The 21468-nt window shown below is 35.4% G+C and overlaps 1 protein-coding gene across 9 annotated transcripts; it reads left to right on the top strand.

The window, feature by feature from the left end:
* Positions 1-194: 194 nt before the first annotated feature.
* Positions 195-16358, top strand: LOC105259544 (Transmembrane protein 151B). 9 transcript variants are annotated; one of them, XM_025410452.1, is made up of 10 exons: positions 195-549; positions 1692-1876; positions 3869-4095; positions 6628-6787; positions 7740-7871; positions 8425-9012; positions 10159-10362; positions 11365-11556; positions 11888-13284; positions 14856-16358. In XM_025410452.1, the coding sequence occupies exons 4-10, from the start codon at positions 6767-6769 to the stop codon at positions 15634-15636; spliced, it is 3315 nt and encodes a 1104-aa protein (XP_025266237.1). In that variant the 5' UTR covers positions 195-549; positions 1692-1876; positions 3869-4095; positions 6628-6766; the 3' UTR covers positions 15637-16358. The 9 variants fall into 9 exon arrangements, with proteins under 9 accessions (XP_025266237.1, XP_025266238.1, XP_025266244.1 ...); XM_025410459.1 differs by lacking the exons at positions 195-549; positions 1692-1876; positions 3869-4095 and adding an exon at positions 4105-4453 and having other exon boundaries at positions 8425-8508; positions 8785-9012; XM_025410453.1 differs by lacking the exons at positions 195-549; positions 1692-1876 and having other exon boundaries at positions 3849-4095.
* The last annotated feature ends 5110 nt before the right edge of the window (positions 16359-21468 follow it).

Genomic DNA, 21468 nt, shown 5'->3' with positions numbered 1-21468 from the left:
AGATGTTCAGTTTAACATAAATAAAATATTTTATATATTTTAGTAAATATTTCTTGAAGCGCATTGTTTAATTTTGGTCACATGTAGCATATTATTGCAATTAAAATTATAACAAGTGCGAAAACATTACATATATATATATATATATATGTACTGTACAATAAAAGATCTTTTATGCGTGTAAAATCTTTTAATGTACATATACACATCGATTTTAATCAAACAATAGTTCCATAATTGATGCAGCACTTTTTGCGAAATAAACATTTAAATGGATTTCGGTCATATAAATGTACATGTATGGAAATTCGAGCAATAAGCTTCATTTAGAAATTTCTGGCTTTTTTGTATCGTTTGGCAGGTGTTAGACATGTTAAGAAGACCTAAACAAATTTATTCCAAGATATCCCACGCACCATCCTTTGCATATAAATATCCTCAAAATCAATTGATATACATATATGCATACGGCGGCTCTGAAGAATCAATGTATAGACAGAATGCGGGTTTGGCCGGCTTCCAAAGTAGTAGAAATTACGTTACAACGTGGTAAGTTGACTCGCGTTGTCCCTTTTTTTGATGCATTCACTTTCTTACTCGCCTAAATTTATAAGAGATAAACTATTTATTAAATTATTTATTAAATTTATAAGAGATACATTATTTTATGGCAATTAAGAAAGTACGCGCATAAATAAAATAAATCTCGCGCTCGCAAAATTACATACGCGCATGTCTAAACAACATACACATATGTATATGTATATATATATATATATATGTATATTTCGTCGCAAATTTATTTAGACGACACTTTGTTGATTCTGCTTACTTATCGATTTGTCTAAGTATTTATTAGTAGAACCCTCGCCTATTGATTACTCTGAAAAAAATAAGGTCAAATCGTTTAAAGGGTGTCAGTGCAGCTTCCTAGATCTCTCGGTACTTTCATAAATAATATTAAAGCCGATCTATCTGTTTAAACTGGGCGTATGCATTATCGTCATTTGTCAAATCCAGCGAGCAATTTATCCAGCAAGAATTTCTCGCAGCGAAGATGAATACAAGAACCAAGATTTCCCTGTAAAATATGTAGATATATTTGAGAAAATCTATTTCTGATTTTCGAAATCGGAAATTGAGTTTAATACTTTGATCTTGTTTTATTATTTCTCGATTAAGGCGTCATGTAATTAAATGTCAAATGTGAATAGAAAAAAATGTTTTAATATTTCCAACTCTTCTATGTTTAAAAATATATTGAGGATAATAAATATAGATATTTTTTTTTAATTTTCTAGCTCTGTAAAAATTGAACAAATTAAGTATGTTAAAAAAATGTAATCTCTTTTTAAAAACTCCCAATATATGGAATAATATAAATATTTATATATAAATAATTAAATATAAATATTTATATATAAATAATTAAATATAAATAATTAATATTTATATATAAATAATTAATCCCAGCAAACGCCAAATGACAGTTATAAAACTTATTTATAATTTCCCACTCAAGAATATAATTGTTACATGTTATGTAACAGTTACATTACATGTAACAATTATATTGTTGAGTGAGAAATTGCAACTGACAATTATATAAATATTACTTGGTGTTTGCTGGGATGATATTTAGATTTTTTGACGCTTCATTGCTAATGAATTATGAGTTATTGTTTTTCCAGATCGCGTCCCCTTCTCTTGCCAGCATCTCAAATTGCAATCAATAGATACCCGTCGAGACGGCGCCAAAACGCGCGTCTTTATCCCGCATAGTTGTAGTTCCCACGATAACTACACAGGAAGGACGAGATAACAGGAAAATCATGACTTTTAGGGTCGATGTCACACTTCCCTCGCCTTATGATAGGTAGATGCTGCTTCTGCACAGAAAAAAAATAAGAGTCAAATCAAATTTTATATATTTAAACTAACGCGTTTATTGTTTCGTATATACGCAACAATTTATAATCTTCTTGGAAGAATTTAATAATTTTAAATTTCAACAATATTATAGTCTTATTTTAATATTGTAATTGCCACCTCAAGAATATATAATTATTTAATTCTGCTTTAAGAAAATTATAATCCTTGAATTAAAAATGTTACTTTCTATCTTACATTGTTTCTCTTCCATTCGAGAAAATTAAATCTTAAATCATAAGAATATATTTTTCTTGATTGAACTATATAAAATGGTTTTATTCAAGTAAGCAATTATTTACGCAATTATATTTTTCTTTAATTAACGCAATAATCTCATTTCAAGATTTCCATGTTAAAAAAAATGTAGAACTTGGTTGCGCAAAGAATCTCACAGAAAAAAAATAAGTGTCGAATCAAAACTTATATACTTAAATTAACGCGTTCATTGTTTCGTATATACGAACAATTAACAATTTTATAATCTTTTTGGAAGAATTTAATAATTTTAAATTTCAACAATATTACAGTCTTATTTTAATATTGTAATTGTCACCTCAAGAATATATGATTATTTAATTCTGCTTTAAGAAAATTATAATCCTTGATTTAAAAATGTTACTTTCTATCTAACATTGTTTCTCTTCCATTCGAGAAAATTAAATCTTAAATCATGAGAATATATTTTTCTTGATTGAACTATATAAAATGGCTTTATTCAAGTAAGCAATTATTTACGCAATTATATTTTTCTTTAATTAACGCAATATCTCATTTCAAGATTTCCACGTTAAAACTAAATATATTTTCAAAACAAGAATATCCTTTTTTTTCTGTGCGGAAAGAACTCTGGAGAAATAACAACTTTACAAGATCCATCTTGGAAAGCATTTCCTGAAAATTTTATTCAAATTGAAGCGACACGGGTGATCAATCCCTTCGTGTGAAATCTTTGCGAATAAAACTTCTGACGCCGCGAATCCGGAAAACGGAGAAGCGCCTTGAGAATTGAAACTTGGAAGCTCACGAAGCAGAACGTTGTAATTTTAATTGAACCTTGTAACTTTAGCTTTAATTAATTAACAGCTCGATCGATCCTTGGACTAAGAATGCGTCATATTCACGATGCGAAACATTCGAGTCAAAATTTGAAAAAGAGAAATTTCAAACAAGACATTTCTGATAGTTTATGGGCATTTTTAGCGATATGTATAAATATCCAAAGTACCAGTCTTTCTATTGTTACGATTTGAAAATATCACGATTTCGTATAATTATAAAATCTGCTGCCAGCAAGCACCAAGATTTCCATGTTAAAATATGAATGTCCTTTTTTCTATGCACGGTAAAAAACATTTTGTTTTTCTGTTAAAATTTTCTCTTGTAAAAACGTGTTTTATGTTAATGTAACATATTATCATTGCGTTATTTTGACATTTCTGCGTTGAGTTAATATTCACCATTTCTAAGAGTTAAAATAACACAATTAATATGTAAATGCATGAATTTTTGACGAAATATGTTATATGTTAAAATGAACAGATAAGTTGTGTTATTTTTCTCTCTATAACAGTTTCCATATATTAAGTCAACATATCTCTTCTGTTATTTATCATAAAAATGTAAGAATAACATTTTCTTTTAAATTAAATTTAACATTATAAATATGTTAATTTAACATAAACTTTATTTCCAGATAAAGTTTAAGCGTTACACTTTTGTGTTAATTTTTAAACATATTACTTGTGTTATTTATTTACATACTTGCCCTCTGTTAAATTAACATTAAAATTAGAATGGATAAATTGGGACACGTGAAATATGTTAAATTTAACAGAAAACTTTTTACTGTGTGAAGAATCTCTTTATAACTCCACTTCGTCACGGAATTTCCAATCATAAAATTCTCTCTCTAATTCTATCTCTTTCTCTCTTGAAGATAATCCATGGAGGGCGGAAAAACCTGAAGAACCAATGTCATTCGCATAATTGATGGCCCTTGTCCGGAAAGCGGCGCCGACGACCTTCGTAAGCGCTCTCGTTAATAGACGAGTCATCGGGGGAGGCGGCGGAGGCTGTTCAAGGTCCCGGAGAGAGCCTAGTCGCGAACGCTCGCGCGTGCGACGAGTCGGGCAAGGATCCAGGACGAGGAAGAGAACGAGCGAGGTGAGCGACGCGAGCGATGCCAGGCGGGCAGAACAATCCCCACCGACGTCGGCACCGAGCCACCCCCGTCTGTCAGTCGGGGCGCCGCCGCGGGGACGCTCCGTTCGGTGGAGCCGCTTAGCAGTGATCGCGGCACGTTTCCTGGGAGCGGATCCACACCCATGACGCGCTGCAAACTTAGGCGTGCGGATATATATCGGCGCACTCGATAATTTTCCACCCCAGCGGGGCTGCTCCGATGCGAGCAGGTGGGGTAGGTCCTCCGGAATTCGAGGATACGTATGTGGGAGTCTTGTGATCGCGCGGCACGCGACGCAAGGATGTGGCGAATGTCGGCTAGATGTCCCCCAAAGTGGCGGTAAAGTACGATAATCGTGTGCAAGCCGCGTGTGTCGGGCACAAACATGATGTATGTAACTTGCACGCAGTGTTTGCTGTAAATAATTTCAAAATTATCTAGATAAAGATAAAGATATAAGTCCGTAAATTTATCTTAGATGAGATAAAGATGATTTTGCTTTTACTTAATCTAGATGAAAGATGAGATGATTATTGCGATAATCTAGATAATTATCTACATATTTTTGTTTATTTTAGAAGATTATAAATATTTGTAAAAAATGTGACGCAGATTATAACTGGGATATTAAAATCATAAACACATATTCTTTCTCTTTTCCTAAAGAATATTTAAATAATAGCAAAAAGATATATAAATGATATGATAAATATTTATTTATTAATTTATATTTATAATATATTTATAATATATTAATAATAATAATATAAAAAATATATTTTAGATATTTTAGATAGATTTTTAGAAGCTTGCCTGGAAAACTTTTTTGCATAATGAAAACGTCATCTTAGACAATCTTTAGAGAGAGATGACATATATTTTTCATCTAAGATAAAGATACCTTGTATTTCTTCATCTGGTTAAAGATAAAGATGATCCATTTCTTTATCTAGATGATTATCTAGATAATTTTATCTAGATATCAGCAAACAATGCTTGCATGACATGTATGCGTCTCTCTGTCTTGATGTTTCTTCATTTCCCTTTGCTTCACGAGCTCAACTTGTGGCGAAACTGATTAGGAAAATGGATCTATTATCGATAGAGTGTAAAATATTTCATGTTCATGTATGATCGCGTTTAATATTCAAAAGCAATTATAGGAATTGCATGACGCTCGCGTTTGCCCAGCTAATTATGTTGATCGCGAGCAAAATCTTTTTTGCTCTTACATTAGTCTGCGTTAATAATGCTCGAATACCTTTGATATATCGGAAAAGTGGCGTTGCACGCGGAGGAATTTTTGCACGTTGCACCGCTGACATTCCGCAGTCATTAGCACCTTTTCCAATCTTATGTACAGGGTCCGAGCAAACACCAAGTAACAGTCATAAAATTTACTTATAATTTCCCACTCAACAATATAATTGTTATTTAACATATAATAGGTATATAACAGTTATATTGTTGAGCAGGAAATTATAACAGTTATATAAATAATATAAATAATATAATAATATATAATAAATTAATAAAATAAATTTATATAATAATATATAACATAATATATATTAATTTATATAATAATTATATATAAAATTATATATAAATTATAATAATATTTATTAATTTATTATAATATTAATTAATATATAATAATTTATATAATAATTTATATAATATATAATATAATATATAATAATAAATTATAAACAGTTATACTGTTGCTTGGTGTTTGCTAGGGTGCTTTTTGCAAAATATTCTTGAAGATGTGAAGACATTTGACGAGGCCAGATTAATTTCGACCTCGATGTGCGTGATAGCCAAATTGCTAAACAATTGATTTTGCAATCTTTACATAAATTAATGTGCGAATCCCGTAAACACGTGGATGCTATTATTTCTTCCACCCGAAACGTCGATAAACCTCGATCGCTTCGAACTCTCACAACGCAATCACGTAGCTTCTGAAAAAATCCCGAGATAAAAAGACAAAAAAGAAATTAAAGTAAAATTAAGTAAAAAAAAATTAAAGTAAAATTAAGTAAAAAAAAAATATCCGCAATTTTTGAAGATCGGCTCGTTCATTCGACTTTGTTGAAGTGGAGAAAAATTTCCAATTTTGCGGCGAAAGAATTTATGTATTTTGTATCGGATTCCATTGAATATCGAGATGTCGACATAAATCATTTTCAGACGGGGCAATTTGCTTGCAAAAGCTGCCTCTCCGACAGAAAGCTCGGACGTATTCATAATGAATCCCAGCAAACACCAAGTAACATTTTTATATTGGTTTGTTGTAGTTTGTAAACATGTTATGTAAATGTTATATAACTGTTATGTAACAGTTATATCGTTGAGTGGACAATTATACTTAACTGTTATTTGGTGCTTGCTATATAATATAACGGTATCTCGCGGATAATATTACGGTATCTCGCGTATTATATAAATTCAACGTAAAAATGTCCTTCAATGGAAGAGAATAATAGATTGTTATCGTGATGCCGCAGGATCGCAGGAGGGTGCTCCCGATTCGACGAGGAGTGAACGAGAAGGGTGACGTACTACGCTGAAATGACGCAATTTCGTCTCTGACGTCTGTTACAATCGTCCAATTCGAGGGGAGGCCTGCTGGATAACACGATCACGATGAATCGAGAAAACGAGGAAGTACGTTGGCGAATGCCGGACCCCCTTCCCCCTCTACAATCAATTCAAACGTCGTATGAAATTGATTCCAATTAGTTGCTCGGAATTTGTTGACTCTTGGAGCAAAACTAGAAGAAGAATATTGCACTCCAGAAGAAGAGTATACTTCCCAGCAAACACCAAATATTATAACTGCTTGTTATAATTTCCCACTCAATAATATAACTGTTACATGTTATTATAATATAACTGTAACATATTATCATAATAAATATTATATATTATTATATTTTATTATATATTATTATAATTATATTTTTATATATTATTATTATCTATTATTATAGTTATATTATTATATATTATTATTATATATTATTATAGTTATATTATTATATATTATTATATATTATTACAGTTATATTATTATATATTATTATTAGTTATATATAATGTGTAACAGTTATATTGTTGAGTGGGAAATTACAACTAACAATTGCATAAATGTTACCTGGTGTTTGCTGGATTTAATCTGAAAAGAATTAATATGCACATATTTTCCTAATGAAAAAATATTGATAATTTCATTCCACTTAATCAAGAAGTATAACCGTAATGCATCACTATAAAATTTTGTCCAGATGTACAGATAAAATAGTGTTATTTATTCCGAATAAATGAAAGAGATATTAATATTTATAAAAATTATCAATTTGATACGATATAAAAGATTCCAGATTTATTTAAATTCCAAGATTCAAAAAAGATAGTCTCTTTTATCGATGCAGATGAAAAATAATAGAAGAGAAATTAATAATGTCTATAACATGGCACATATTGAAGACATCCGAAGCAAAATTGGCAATTTCATTGAAACGTTACGCCATCCATTAGCCGAACATTAATTTCCAATAAGCGCTTTCCGCCCTCTCAATAGCTAACGAACCCTCGTACATTAATCTTTCACCCTCAGCAGCGACCGGTGCCTCAGACGTTGTGCGGCGCGCTGCAAAAAGAGCCCAACTGCAAATGTTTGGTGCTGACGGTTCTTATATACGGTTGTCTCGCGGCAGTGACGTGGTGCCGATGCGCCAACGTTACCAAGGTACGTGACAAGACTGATCCATCTCCAGTGTTTGCTGGTATCTACATAAAATTATCTAGATAATTATCTAGATAAAGAAATGGATCATCTTTATTTTTATTTTAACTAAATGAAGAAATACAAAATATCTCTATCTTTATCTTAGATAAAAAATATATGTCATCTTATCTAAAAATTGTCTAAGATGATGTTTTCATTATGCAAAAAAATTTTCCAGGCAAGCTTCTAAAAATCTATCTAAAATATATTTTTCATATTATTATTATTAATATATTATAAATATATTATTATTATATTATTAATATATTATAAATATAAATTAATAAATAAATATTTATCATATCGTTTATATATCTTTTTGCTATTATTTAAATATTCTTTAGGAAAAGAGAAAGGATTAAGGATAAATTTACGGATTTTTACCTTTATCTTTATCTAGATAATTTTGAAATAGCAAACACTGTCAATTTCGCGTCACGATGCTTAAAGAAATTCCTTTCTACGATCCTGCAAAAAGGAAAAAAACGCTGAAAACTCCTCTCTTCTTCCACAGATCATGGTCAACTATTCCAAGTATCCCATCAGGAGCACCAAGCACATCTCGTCGCCCTGCGACGACGGCTACATATATATTCCGGTACGTAACACTCGAAATGGAAAGCGAGAGAAAAAAAGAGCAGGCCCTCTTTCCGCTTTTTCTCCCCATACCCCACGAATCGACCGGGTACGTTGTCTTTTTTTTTATCACTCGACGAGAAGTAATATCGACGTCCCTCTGGCTTCTCTTCCTCCTCCCTTTACGCACGCTTGGATGCATGCCACGCCGCTCCAGCGGCTCTTTTACCCTCTTTTCTCTCCCCCTTTGTCTCTTTCTCCCTCTCTCTTTCTCTCTCTCTCTCTGTCTGTCGTGCAGGTGGCATTTATGGGGATGCTGTATCTGGTCTATCTGGTGGAGTGCTATCATTCGCCGATCAGAATCGATCTACTGCATGCGGAGAGCCAGGACAGCGTGCTATCGAAACTGACGCAGCTGAAGATGGCACAGCCGAGGATATGGTGGAAGGCCGTTTCCTACCACTACGTGCGCAGGAAACGGCAAATCACGCGTTATAGGAACGGGGATAATTATACGACGACGCAGGTGACGCATCCACGCGGCCCCATTCGGCTTCATCGGACCTTTAAGCGCACCTCTTCCAACCCTTCCGCCAACGTTTTTCCAGGCATCCGCGAAATCCTTCGGGAAGTTATCTAAAAGGAGAGATTTATACAGAGTGTCCCATTTTAACTTGGACAGTAAAATATATATATAAGTAAAATATATATATATATATATAAAATACTCTCAAAAACTAGGCCGAAAGATTTATACAGGGTGTCCCATTTTAACTTGGACAGTAAAATATCTCAAAAACTAGGCCCAGCAAACAAAAATGTTTCCGACAAAAGTTGTATGGTTTCGAGGGGGACATAAGATGGTACCATTGGTTTGACCATGAAGAGTTATTTGAAGATCACATGAAGGTCACTTTCAATTTCTTAAACGGAACCTACATTTTCTCATTACATATTCTTGTAGCTTATCTCGGGAGCTTTCCAAAACACTATAATAAAATATTTTTTCATTGAGTACTTTTCGAGTTATGAGGCTTGAAATCATTTCTTAATTTTACATGAACATAAGTAATATATCTAGTAAAAATATTCATTTTTCGATTATCTTGCCTTGCTAATTAAATACTTTTAAGTACAAAATAATGAGAGGAATCAATATAAAGAAAGCACATAGTTATCTTTAAGAAAAAATATGTAATTTGCAATTAACAATTGCATATTTTTTCTTTGAAACAACTATGTGTTTTTTTTACACCAATTGATTTTACTTTTTTTTGTCAATGGTACCATCTTATGTCTCCATCGAAACCATACAATTTTTGTCTGAAACATTTTTGTTTGCTGGGCTTAGTTTTTGAGATATTTTACTGTCCAAGTTAAAATGAGACACCCTGTATAGAGCGTAAGATACGTCTGTAACACTATACGTTGTTTTACATCAGTATAATAGAGATCCACCGTTTCAAGGCGATATTCTGGCATCCTATCTGTTTCAGTACTTTGACAAGCCTCTAGATAAAGAGGTAGCTCGATAAAAATCGCAGATGTAGATATTCCGTTTCTGCATATTGCAATTGCATAGTAACAGCGATGTCGCGATAGCGAAAGGGTTAAGGACGCGCCCGACGAATCTCCCTCCCCCCCCTGACCCCCCCGGCTCGCTCCTCCGCAGGTCTATTACGAGAGGGTGAACACACACTCGGCCACCTCCCACTACTACTACGATTATTGCGGAGTGAAGGACATCAGCAAGGAATTAATACTCGAGCCGAAGATACCGATCACGAAGATTATGCTCACCAAGGGCTTCGCATTTTCCAACATAAGGTCCGCCACGGAGTTCGAGGAGGCTCGATCGCGATTCTTCGCCGAGCAAGTACGAAAATAAGCGACAACCGGCTTTATATCTCTGTCAGAAGCTTGGATTTTCGTTTCTCATAATTAATGTATATTGTCGCAACTTTGCTGCAGTATTCTGTGTTTGCTGGGATATACAGCGCCTACCAAAAGATCCGGGACAGTCGAATATTTCAAGTACTTTTCGAGTTATGAGGCTTGAAATAATTTCGTAAGTTTACATAAACCATAAAATATCTAGTAAAATATTCATTTTTCGATTATCTTACCTTAATACTTTTGTGCACAGAACAGTGTGAGGAATCAATTAATGTTAATAAAAAACATAGTTGTTTTTGAGAAAAGATATGTAATTGTTAATTGCAAATTACATATTTTTTTTAGAAACTATTACGCGTTTTCTTTACATCAATTGATTCCTTTCATTATTTTGTACATAAAAGTATTAAGGCAAGATAATCGAAAAATGATATTTTACTAGATATATTACGGTTTATGTAAATTTAAGGAATGACTTCAAGCCTCCATAACTCGGAAAGTATTTAATGAAAACTAACTTAATTATAGTGTTTTGGAAAGCTCTCGATATAAGCTACAAGAATATGTAATAAAAAATAGGTGGTTCCATTTAAAAAATTGAAGATTACCTTCACGTGACCTTCAAACGACTTTTCAAGATCAAATCAATGACACCATCTTATGGCCCCCTTCAAACCATACAACTTTTGTCTGAAACATTTCTTTCTAAAGTGCATAGTTTATGAAATATTCGATCGTCCTGGAACTTTTGGTAGGCATATACCCAGCAAACACCAAGTAACATTTATATAATTGTTAGTTATAATTTCCCACTCAACAATATAACTGTTACACGTTATATAACAGTTACACACCGCTCGTGGTAAATTATAAGTTATATATTAGAAGTTATATAACTGTTATTTGGTGTTTGCTGGATAGGTAACTTTATGTAGAAAATTGTTGAAATGATGAAAGAAATAATGTACACTTGTCTTTCTAGGAACTCAGTGACGATTACATGGAAATGAGAGAGGGTCTTGATCTCGGATATAACGTCAACACGATGCTGGTCGCCGTTCTTGGTAATCCCTGGTTCACGAATCGTTACATTTACTGGTGTCTGAGCGCCCTGTTGCTCAGCTGGCCGCTGAGGGTGATCATCGAATATAAAACGCAATATGCCGATTATCAGGTAAAGAAGAGAGAAAGAAATTAATCGTTACATGATTGATTCGGCATTGACAGTTTCAATATTCAATAACCGTAGTCTCGGACAGAAATTTGTTCGATATAAAAATTGCGATCAAGTCCCAATGGAAATATACAAGGTGTCCCATTTTAACTTTTACACTCGAATATCTCGAAACCATAGCGGTTTCCAAGGTAAAACCAATGACGCCATCTTATAGCCTCTTTAAAATCATACAACTTTTGTTTAAAACATTTTCACCGAAACCGCCATGGTTTTGAGATATTCAAGTGTGAAAGTGGGACACCCTGTATAAAAAACTTCTTTATCACAGGTCACCAAGCTCTTCGGCGTGAATTACGACACTCCAACTTCCGGCGAACCCATCCACGCGTCCATGAGCCAGCTGAGCCAGCCAGGCTCTTACATGTTGGCGCCCAGTTACAGCGAGGCGCTGCTGATGGATCCCGCCACGCCTCGTAACGACGGCCCGGAGCGAAATCAGGAGAATTGGCAAGCGCAACGACGAGAGGCGGATGTCGCGACCGACATGGTACCCAGCTACTCCGAGGCGCTTCTCTACGAGCGCGCCGAACACGATCATCGGAACGCGATCGCGGCGACTACCGTCGCCGCAAACGTCGTCCCGAGCGACGTGACGCATCCCCCTTGCAACGCCAACGATCCGACTATACAGGCGCTGTCGCCGATGCCGTGCGAGTGTCACTGCCCATGCCCGTGTCACGGGAACGCGAACGATTACGAGCGTAGTTACGTTGAAATTGCGGCCAGCAGCGAGCTGCCTCCAGGTGTTCCAGGTGTTCCAGGTGTTCCTGCGACGAGTATCGCCAGCGATACCTTCGAGAGCGAGATAGCAACCCTCCGGACGACGGCTGACGGCCGCTTGCATCCTCCCGGGAACGTGATGCCCCATTCCATGGACAATCTTCAAGCCGGAGCATCTCCGAGCAAGTGCGGCAGCTGCGGCAGAATCTCCACCAGCACGCAAACGATCAATACGGACGTTCCTCCTCGCGTGGTCGCCAGAAATAAATCCGTCGCGAGCTCGCAAACGTTCACCTCATCGGCAGACCTTATTGGGCCTATGCCCCGCGACATTTCCGAGCCCAACTTGCGTTCGCGGGCGGAACCGGCGGTCGCGTTTCCGAATGGAAATGTCAGGAGTCTGGAGAACATCCTGGAGAACGAGGAGGAACTGATGGGAGGCGGCAGAGCAGGCTTCAACGTGCCAGAGAGGACTCTTCCGATCGAGAGACTGCATTTTCCCGAACGTATTCATAGAAGGCTGCCACCCTCTCTGGCCCATCACCGGTCCTTCTCCCTCGACGAGCCGAGCGTCTCGCCGAGGAACGTGAGCAGCAACGGCACCATCCCGAAGCTCGAGCCGCGCAGCAGGATCATGGTGAATCCCATGTCGAACGAGGCCTGCTGGAAGCTCCCCGACTCGAGGACGTACTTCTGCCTCAAGTCGATTCTGAAGCAGAACAGGCGAAGGTACACGCTGGTGACCGCGGACGAGTTTCAGAACCTCGCTGATCAGGAGCTTATCAACCAAGGTATCGAGTGCGTCCAGAGCCCAGTCGGCAGAAGCGAGAAGGGCCCGCGCTCGAGGGAAAGATTGAATCCCAGAAGAAGGATGCCGTCGTTCGAGGAATTTATGCCAAGAGACAAAATGTATTCTGTCTATGATCAAAAGCGAGAGAGCACCAGGTAAGTCTTGTCGTTATCTCTATATTTTATTCGTGGTGTGCTATTTTTTTAAATAAATGTTGGCGTCTCTTTCTCTGTCTCTTTCGCTTTCTCTCGCTATATGTGCATTCATATTCTTTGCGATAATCCCAGGAAACACCAAGTAACAATTATACAGGGTGTCCCATTTTAAAAGTTCCACTAGATTATTTCTTTAACAAAGCATTTAAGAAAAAAATGTTTCAAACAAAAGTTGTTTGGTTCGAAGGGGGACATAAGATGGTGCCATTAGTTTGACCCTGAAGAGTCATCCGAAGGTCACATGAAGATCACCTTGAATTTCTTAAACGGAACACCCTATATATTTTTGCATATTTTTGTAGATTATCTCGAGAGCTTTCCAAAACACTATAATTAAGTATTTTTTCATTAAGTACTTTTCGAGTTATGAGGCTTGAACTAATTTCTTAATTTTACATAAATCATAAAATATCTAGTGAAATATTCATTTTTCGATTATCTTACCTTAATACTTTCATGCACAGAACAATGTGAGATTTAAGTATTAAAAAGATTTCTGAAAAAATGAATTGTTTAAAAATTAACGCAAAACAGTTTATTTTTTTTGTTTATCCAAATCTTCATATATTGATAACGCAGAAGTTTGTCTTTTTATTGACGCGACTCATTAATTACTGGTTTATTAAGCATTATGGAAAAAAGTGATTCAGGACTTTTCGACTCGGTTTTTAATCAGGAATAACGTTATTTGCTTAGTGGAAGCTTTTTAAGATACACCCTGTGTTGTTGAGTGGAAAATTACAATTAACAGTTATATAAATGTTACTTTGTTTGCTGGGATAGCTACAAAATTTGTGTAAACTAGATTTATCGATTATTATTAATATTGATTATTTATTGCTTATTAATAATGAATATTATGCTGAATTTTGTTTCTGCTTGCTCTCATCGCATAATGGCGTGTGTTGTGGCTTATTAATTGGTAATTATCTTACATATATCATTATTAACTTTTCACACTTGGCGATATATTTCATATATGCCATTGTATTTCTTCTTGTATTTTTCATTCAGACCTGCAATCTTTTCTACTCGCATTTTTAAATTCTTAAAAATTCTTCTCTCTCCAAGTTTTCTTTTTTATTTAATTATAATTAAATAATTATTTAATTATTTAATTATAATTAATAATTTTTAATTATTTAATTATAATTTAATTATACTTTTTATCATGTATTATATATAATTATATAATTTAATTATATTTTTAATTATATAATTTAATTACATTTTTAATTATGTATTTTTAATTATATTTTTAATTATATATTTATGTATATTTAATTATATTTTTAATTATGTATATTTATGTATATTTAATTATATTTTTAATTATATATTTTTATTATGCATTTTTAATTATATTTTTTATTATTTATATAGCGTGTCAAACTTCCTCGTTATCACCATGTGAAAATTTTGAGTTTTCGATTTTCCTGACTCGATTTCCCTGACTCTAATAAACGTGTATTTCAAGCAAACAATCTAATAAATCATATCCGTCTTTGTAGGACGCTCATTTTCGCCAGCCCGTTACAAGAGGTCTTCCCAGGCGATCCTTTCGGAGGCAAGAATATCGTACCGATCGGAAACTCCATGGAATACACCGGGAGAGAAGATTCCGCTCGTCCAAGCCGATCACCGGCCATCCGGGACCCTCCGGGGCGCTGCGTCGCGGACGCCTACATCGGGGAACGGACGGGACGCGTCCCGGACGCCTACATCGGGGAACGGACGGGACGGGTCCCGGACGCCTACATCGGGGAACGGACGGGACGCGTCCCGGTCGAGCCATTCCGAGCCGATGCTGTCGCGTATCCACCGCGCATCGCCCATCCCTCGTATCGCCACGAGAGGGATCTTCGATTTCTCTTGCAGACCAGGAGCCCGTCGACCACCATGGACGCCAACGTGGACGTCCGTGTCAGGGTCGACGAGACGCCGCCGTTGCCTCCGCCGCGAGCTTACCGGAACGACGCTGCTCTTCCTCCACCCTACGGAGGACTGCCCTCCGAGCGTGCAAAGAGGTGGTCGACGAGCTCCAACGAGTACGACGACATGAGGTCTTACGAGGGACGTCCAGCCGACTTTTACACTCCAGACAGGAGACACCAGTTGAACCAGCACCGGCCAAACAGGCCTGGCTTGAGGCCCGGATCGTTCAGGGAACGGCGCCCGAAGCTCGTCCACACCGACAGAAACTTCCGGCGCAGCTTCACAGGCAGGGTGGAGGATTATAGAGCCGAGAACGACCTTAGGCGAGCGAATTTCAGCATGGAGACGTCGTTGTAACGAGCGTACTTGTTCAAGGGTGATCGAATGCGCCGGTCTCGGTTAGACGCTTCTGCTGTATAAAGTGCTGCGTTAATTTCGCTGCGAGGAAACGTGAGGTTTTGCTTCTTAGCAAAATTTAAAAAGAAAACTAAATTTTTTATTGGCTATTAATCTAGAATATTACCCAGCAAACGCCAAGTAACATTTATATAATTGTTAGTTGTACTTTGCCGTGTTACATGTAACAGTTATATTGTTGAGTGGAAAATTATAACTAACAGTTATATAACTGTTATTTGCTGGGTATATGCTTTGATAATCATAAACATTGAATGAAAATTCCGTTAAAGTGAGATTTACGCAAAATTAACGAAGACAAAGTACTCTCTTATCTCGTCGCAAACTCCTAAAAATTTATAACTGTAACATCAACTATACATCAGAAGTTGTTAATTTTCCAAAAAGATACAATCAAATTTCTTTAAAGCACCAGAGCGTTTAACCAAAGTGATCGGTGCGTTGTTCGCAGAAGTAGATAAGAAGATTGCGAGTTCCCTAGTCTGTCTACAATATTATAAACGGGACTGTAATGTATTTAGGAAACAGCGAGTCGCCGATGGGGTTTCCCTAGCTGATCCAGTCGGTTTCGACTCAGCCTTAAAATTGTTATTCCTTCGTTCCGCGCTATACAGGGTGTCCCATTTTAATGTCCAACCTCAAATAACTTTTTTATTTTTAATTTTAGAAAAAGATGTTTCAGACAAAAGTTGTATGGTTTCAAGGGAGACATAAAGTGGTGTCATTAGTTTGATCTTGAAGAGTCACATGAAGATTACGTAAAGGTCATTTTGAATTTCTTAAATGGAACACCATATATATTTTTACATATTCTTGTAGCTTATCTCGAGAGCTTTCCAAAACACTATAATAAAGTATTTTTTCATTGAATACTTTCCGAGTTATAAGGTTTGAAATCATTTTTTAATTTTACATAAACCATAAAATATCTTGTAAAATATTCATTTTTCGATTATCTTACCTTAATACTTTTATGTACAAAATAATGAGAGAAATCAATTGGTCTAAAGAAAACATACAGTTGTTTTTAAGAAAAAAAAATATGTAATTTGCAATTAACAATTACATATTTTTTCTTCGAAACAACTATGTGTTTTCTTTACACAATTGGTTCCTTTTATTATTTTGTACATAAAAGTATTAAGGTGAGGTAATCGAAAAATGAATATTTTACAAGATATTTTACGGTTTATATAAAATTAAGAAATGATTTCAAGCCTTATAACTCGAAAAGTACTTGATAAAAAAATGTTTATTTATAGTGTTTTGGGAAACTCTCGAGATAAGCTACAAGAATATGCAAAAATATATAGGGTGTTCCATTAAAGAAATTCAAAATGACCTTTACGTAATCTTCACGTAACTCTTCAAGTTCAAACTAATGACACCATCTTATGTCCCCCTTGAAACCATACAACTTTTGTCTGAAACATCTTTTTGTAAAATTAAAAATAAGAAAGTTATTTGGGGTGGGACATTAAAATGGAACACCCTGTATATTTGTATTGTAAGTATCCGTCCTACTACTTTCGAGTTAAAACCAGTTAACACGCAAACGGGCCGTGCGGTTTTTTCAAAGAGACATTCCAATGCGGGCTATTGCCCTTTGCGCCTTCGCTTAAAGATGGCATTCTTCGCAAGAGGACCACGACGAGTTTAGACGAGATTTCGCGGATAGATCTCGAAGAAGACGTCCGCGCGTTTAGCGTACTTTGCGTGCTTTGCGTCTAATTCAAACCGCAAGGTTACGGCTTTGCCAAACGATCGCGTTCGAGCGATCGAAAGCGTAGAAGAGCTTCAGAATAGACGAATACGCTGTAAGCGAAGCGATTGGATCGCGCCTTGGAAGCAAGTCCAAGTACAATTAATTTTTCGGGACGACGTGCCTCGCTAATTTAGCCAAGCCAATTCGAAAGTTAACGCGCAATTTACTATTAGGCGTTATACGCTGTTATACAAAACGTCGAGTCAATTATGTAACGCAGGCTATCGCGAGTTGCGGCCAAGAGCAACGAGTCTTTAGATTGTCGGTTAGCAAGGTTTAGTGGATCCGACCCGCTTAAGTTTTGTCATCGAGACCATTTCGTACATTCCAGTCGAGCGATTTAGTTACGTATTAACCCAGCAAACACCAAATAACAGTTATACAGGGTGTTTCAGATCAGTCGTATCACCTATTTAAAAACTAGAGAAGTGGTTATTTCAAAAAAGTAAAAACATTTTCTTTATAAATCGGCTGCGCTCTATCGAATGGTGATACTTTCAACTTCTGGTTCCGGCCGGAAATAGGCGATTTCAGACCGGAAGTGCAGTTTTTTAATGGAACCTCCTATTTTTCATTGCATATTCTTGTAGCTTACCTCGAGAGCTTTCCAAAACACTATAATAAATTATTTTTCCATGAAGCACTTTTCGAGTTATGAGGCTTGAAATTATTTCTTAATTTTACATAAACCATAAAATATCTTGTAAAATATTCATTTTTCGGTTATCTTATCTTAATACTTTTATGTACAAAATAATGAGAGAAATCAATTGATGTAAAGAAAACACATAGTTGCTTCTAAGAAAAAATATGTAATTTACAATTAACAATTCCAGAGTGGTCTGAAACACCCTGTATAACTGTTAATTACAATTTCCCACTCGACAATATAACTGTTATATGTTATGTAAATGTTAAATGTTATATAACTGTTACATAACATGTAACAATTATTTTATTGAGTGGGAAAATTACAACTAAAAATTATATAAATGTTACTTGGTGTTTGTTGGGATATATTTCACGTGGCTAATGCATATAAATGCAAAAAAAGATTTGATAAATGCTCCATATTGTTATCGACTTTTAAGTGTCCTCATTTTTCTATTAACGTTAATTACAATCATATGTCTCCGAGCTGTTTGTAATTTGTCTACGTAAAGTGGGCAGAGAACTTGCGACCTTAAATGTTGTGGTAACGACAGATACCCACCAGATGCGTGTAACAATGCAAGAGCATCCACATTTTTCCGGTCTCCTCTCAAGTTTTCATCATCGTGCGAACATCTTGAGCATAAGCGACGAATCGAACGAAAATATTTCACTTGTTACTAGTTGTTATAAATTTAACCGAGCCGGGAAAATGGACAAAGTATCGAGGATTTTCAAAGATTCGTTCCATCAGTTCAAAGTTATCTTCCTCAAAAAAAAAAGAGTTATTATCTTTCTTTTTTAAAAAAAGGTTGAACAAATCATCAAATCCTGTTTTCAAATTCTTCCCTTGATAGAAAAAGGAAATAAAAATTATAGGAAAATGGAGAGCAAAATTATTAATTATTTTTCGAAAAGTGCGAAATGGAACAGTTTGACGATTTGATTTTTCACGGAACGTATTTCTGTCAATCCCCCTTGAGTCGATCATCTGTTTTCTTCGCGTTGTTCGTTTGACGACACCAGTTCACGTCGCGAATCCATCGAACGGTACCGAATTATGTATTTTCTAAGGACGATATATAATATATAAAGCGAGGTGTAAATTTGATGTTAAGCGATATAGCTCAATTATAATACACTGCACGCGACGATTATATTATTATTATTATTATCATTATTATTATTATTATTATTGTATCAGGTGCGAGTTTATTCGGCGCGACACCAAACGACCACAATTGCTGAGTTTTTGATAAATGTTCCACTTTCAACCATACGCACACACGTACACACACGCACGCACACGCATTTACCGACATATGCCTTCGTCGTATTTATATATATATACTTTAGATCCGTAATTATAAGACTTAAAAAAAAAAAAAAAAACAAGAAATAGAAATTAACGCGATTCTAGGGCTTAAGGTGATGTAAAGAAAGTTGCTACCGAGGCTGCTTCGTAAATATGCAGTTGTCTTGCGCATACCTTCTTTTACTTATTAATTTCTCGATCAATTTGAGGGCAATCCGAAGTAGACATTAACGTCCCAGGAACTTAGGGACTTCAATGATACGTCGTCAATGACATGTGATAATTTAATCGTTTCAGCCCGTGATATTAAATGTAATAAGAATATGATAGAGGTCCCAGGAAACACCAAATAACAGTTATATAAGTGTTATAAGTTATAATTGTTCTCACTACAACACAACAATACAGGGTGTTTCAGACCACTCGTATCACCCATTTAAAAACTAGAGAAGTGGTTATTTAAAAAAAGTGAAAACATTTTCTTGATAAATCGGGTGTCCTCTATCGAATGGTGATATTTTCAACTTCTGGTTCCGGCCGGAAATTTTTCCATGAAATACTTTTCGAGTTATGAGGCTTGAAATCATTTCTTAATTTTACATAAACCATAAAATATCTTGTTAAATATTCATTTTCCGATTATCTTACCTTAATACTTTTATATACAAAATAATGAGAGGAATCAATTGATCTAAAGAAAAAATATAGTTGTTTTTAAGAAAAAAATATGTAATTTGCAATTAACAATTACATATTTTTTTAAAACAACTATGTGTTTTCTTTATACCAATTGATTCCTCTCATTATTTTGTACATAAAAGTATTAAGGTAAGATAATCGAAAAATGAATATTTTATAAGATATTTTACGGTATATGTAAAATTAAGGAATGATTTCAAGCCTTATAACTCAAAAAGTACTTGAAGGAAAAATACTTTATTATAGTGTTTTGGAAAGCTCTCGAGATAAGCTACACGAATATGTAATAAAAAATGGGGGGTTCCATTTAAGAAATTGACGGTGATCTTCACGTGACTTTCAAATGATTCTCCCATGTCAAATCATTGCCACTATCTGATGGCCCCCTTCAAGCCATACAACTTTTGTCTGAAACATTTCTTTCTAAAGTGCATAGTTTAAATATTTGAAATATTCGACCGGTCCGGGACTTTTGGGACACCCTGTGTAACAGTTACATGACATGTTACAGTTATATTGTTGAGTGGGAAATTACAACTAACAATTATATAAATATTACTTGGTGTTTGCTGAGTGAAATGTGACGAAAGGAATGATTTGAAGATTGATCCGAGTTTCAAAAGCATCGAGAGATTACGCGAACCTTGGTTCACCCTTGTTGCCTTGGACCTTATAGATATACATGTCCAAGTATATTGATATAAAGTTAAAATTTTCGATAAAGATATACATATTTCAAGGTTGTTTCTCTGTAAAAATTACGGCTCTCACGTTTTTCGGGGCTGAAACGAAATAAAAAAAAAAAAGCTCATGATGAGATCATTCTGAAAATCTCAGGGCGACGAGGTCGGCGAAGAAGCTAGCGTTTAATTTGAACGAGCGACGATTTCGAAAGAGAGATCGCGATATTTATTAATTCACGTTAGATCGAACGGGACGTGCTTTTAAATAAGACAACCTTCGCAGCAATGGCAGTGATAAGATATAAGCTTTGCGTCACTTAAAAGTAAGAAATAATGGTCGTCGTTAGAACCATAGGTAAGATAGATAGAGAGCTTTGACGTTTCGAATTCGTCAACTGCCATGCACGTGGTGCGTAATAATTGCGCGCGACAACACGAACGAAATCGTTTCTAAATTTCAATCGTCGCGATGATGCTCGAGGAATAAAAAGTGAGATCAATTCGCGGAGAAAAATTTATATCGCGCGAAAAAAAATTAACAGGGGAAAAAATTCAGCAAACACCAAGTAATATTTATGTAATTGTTGATTGTAATTTCCCACTCAGCAATATAACTGTTACGTACATGTAACAGTTATATTGCTGAGTGGGAAATTACA

Source organism: Camponotus floridanus, unplaced genomic scaffold (genome assembly GCF_003227725.1).
Source record: "Camponotus floridanus strain SB8 unplaced genomic scaffold, Cflo_v7.5 scaffold32, whole genome shotgun sequence".
In the NCBI taxonomy this organism is placed as follows: domain Eukaryota; kingdom Metazoa; phylum Arthropoda; class Insecta; order Hymenoptera; family Formicidae; genus Camponotus; species Camponotus floridanus.
The sequence above is the reverse complement of the archived record's forward strand: the minus strand, read 5'-3'. Positions and strand labels throughout refer to the sequence as shown.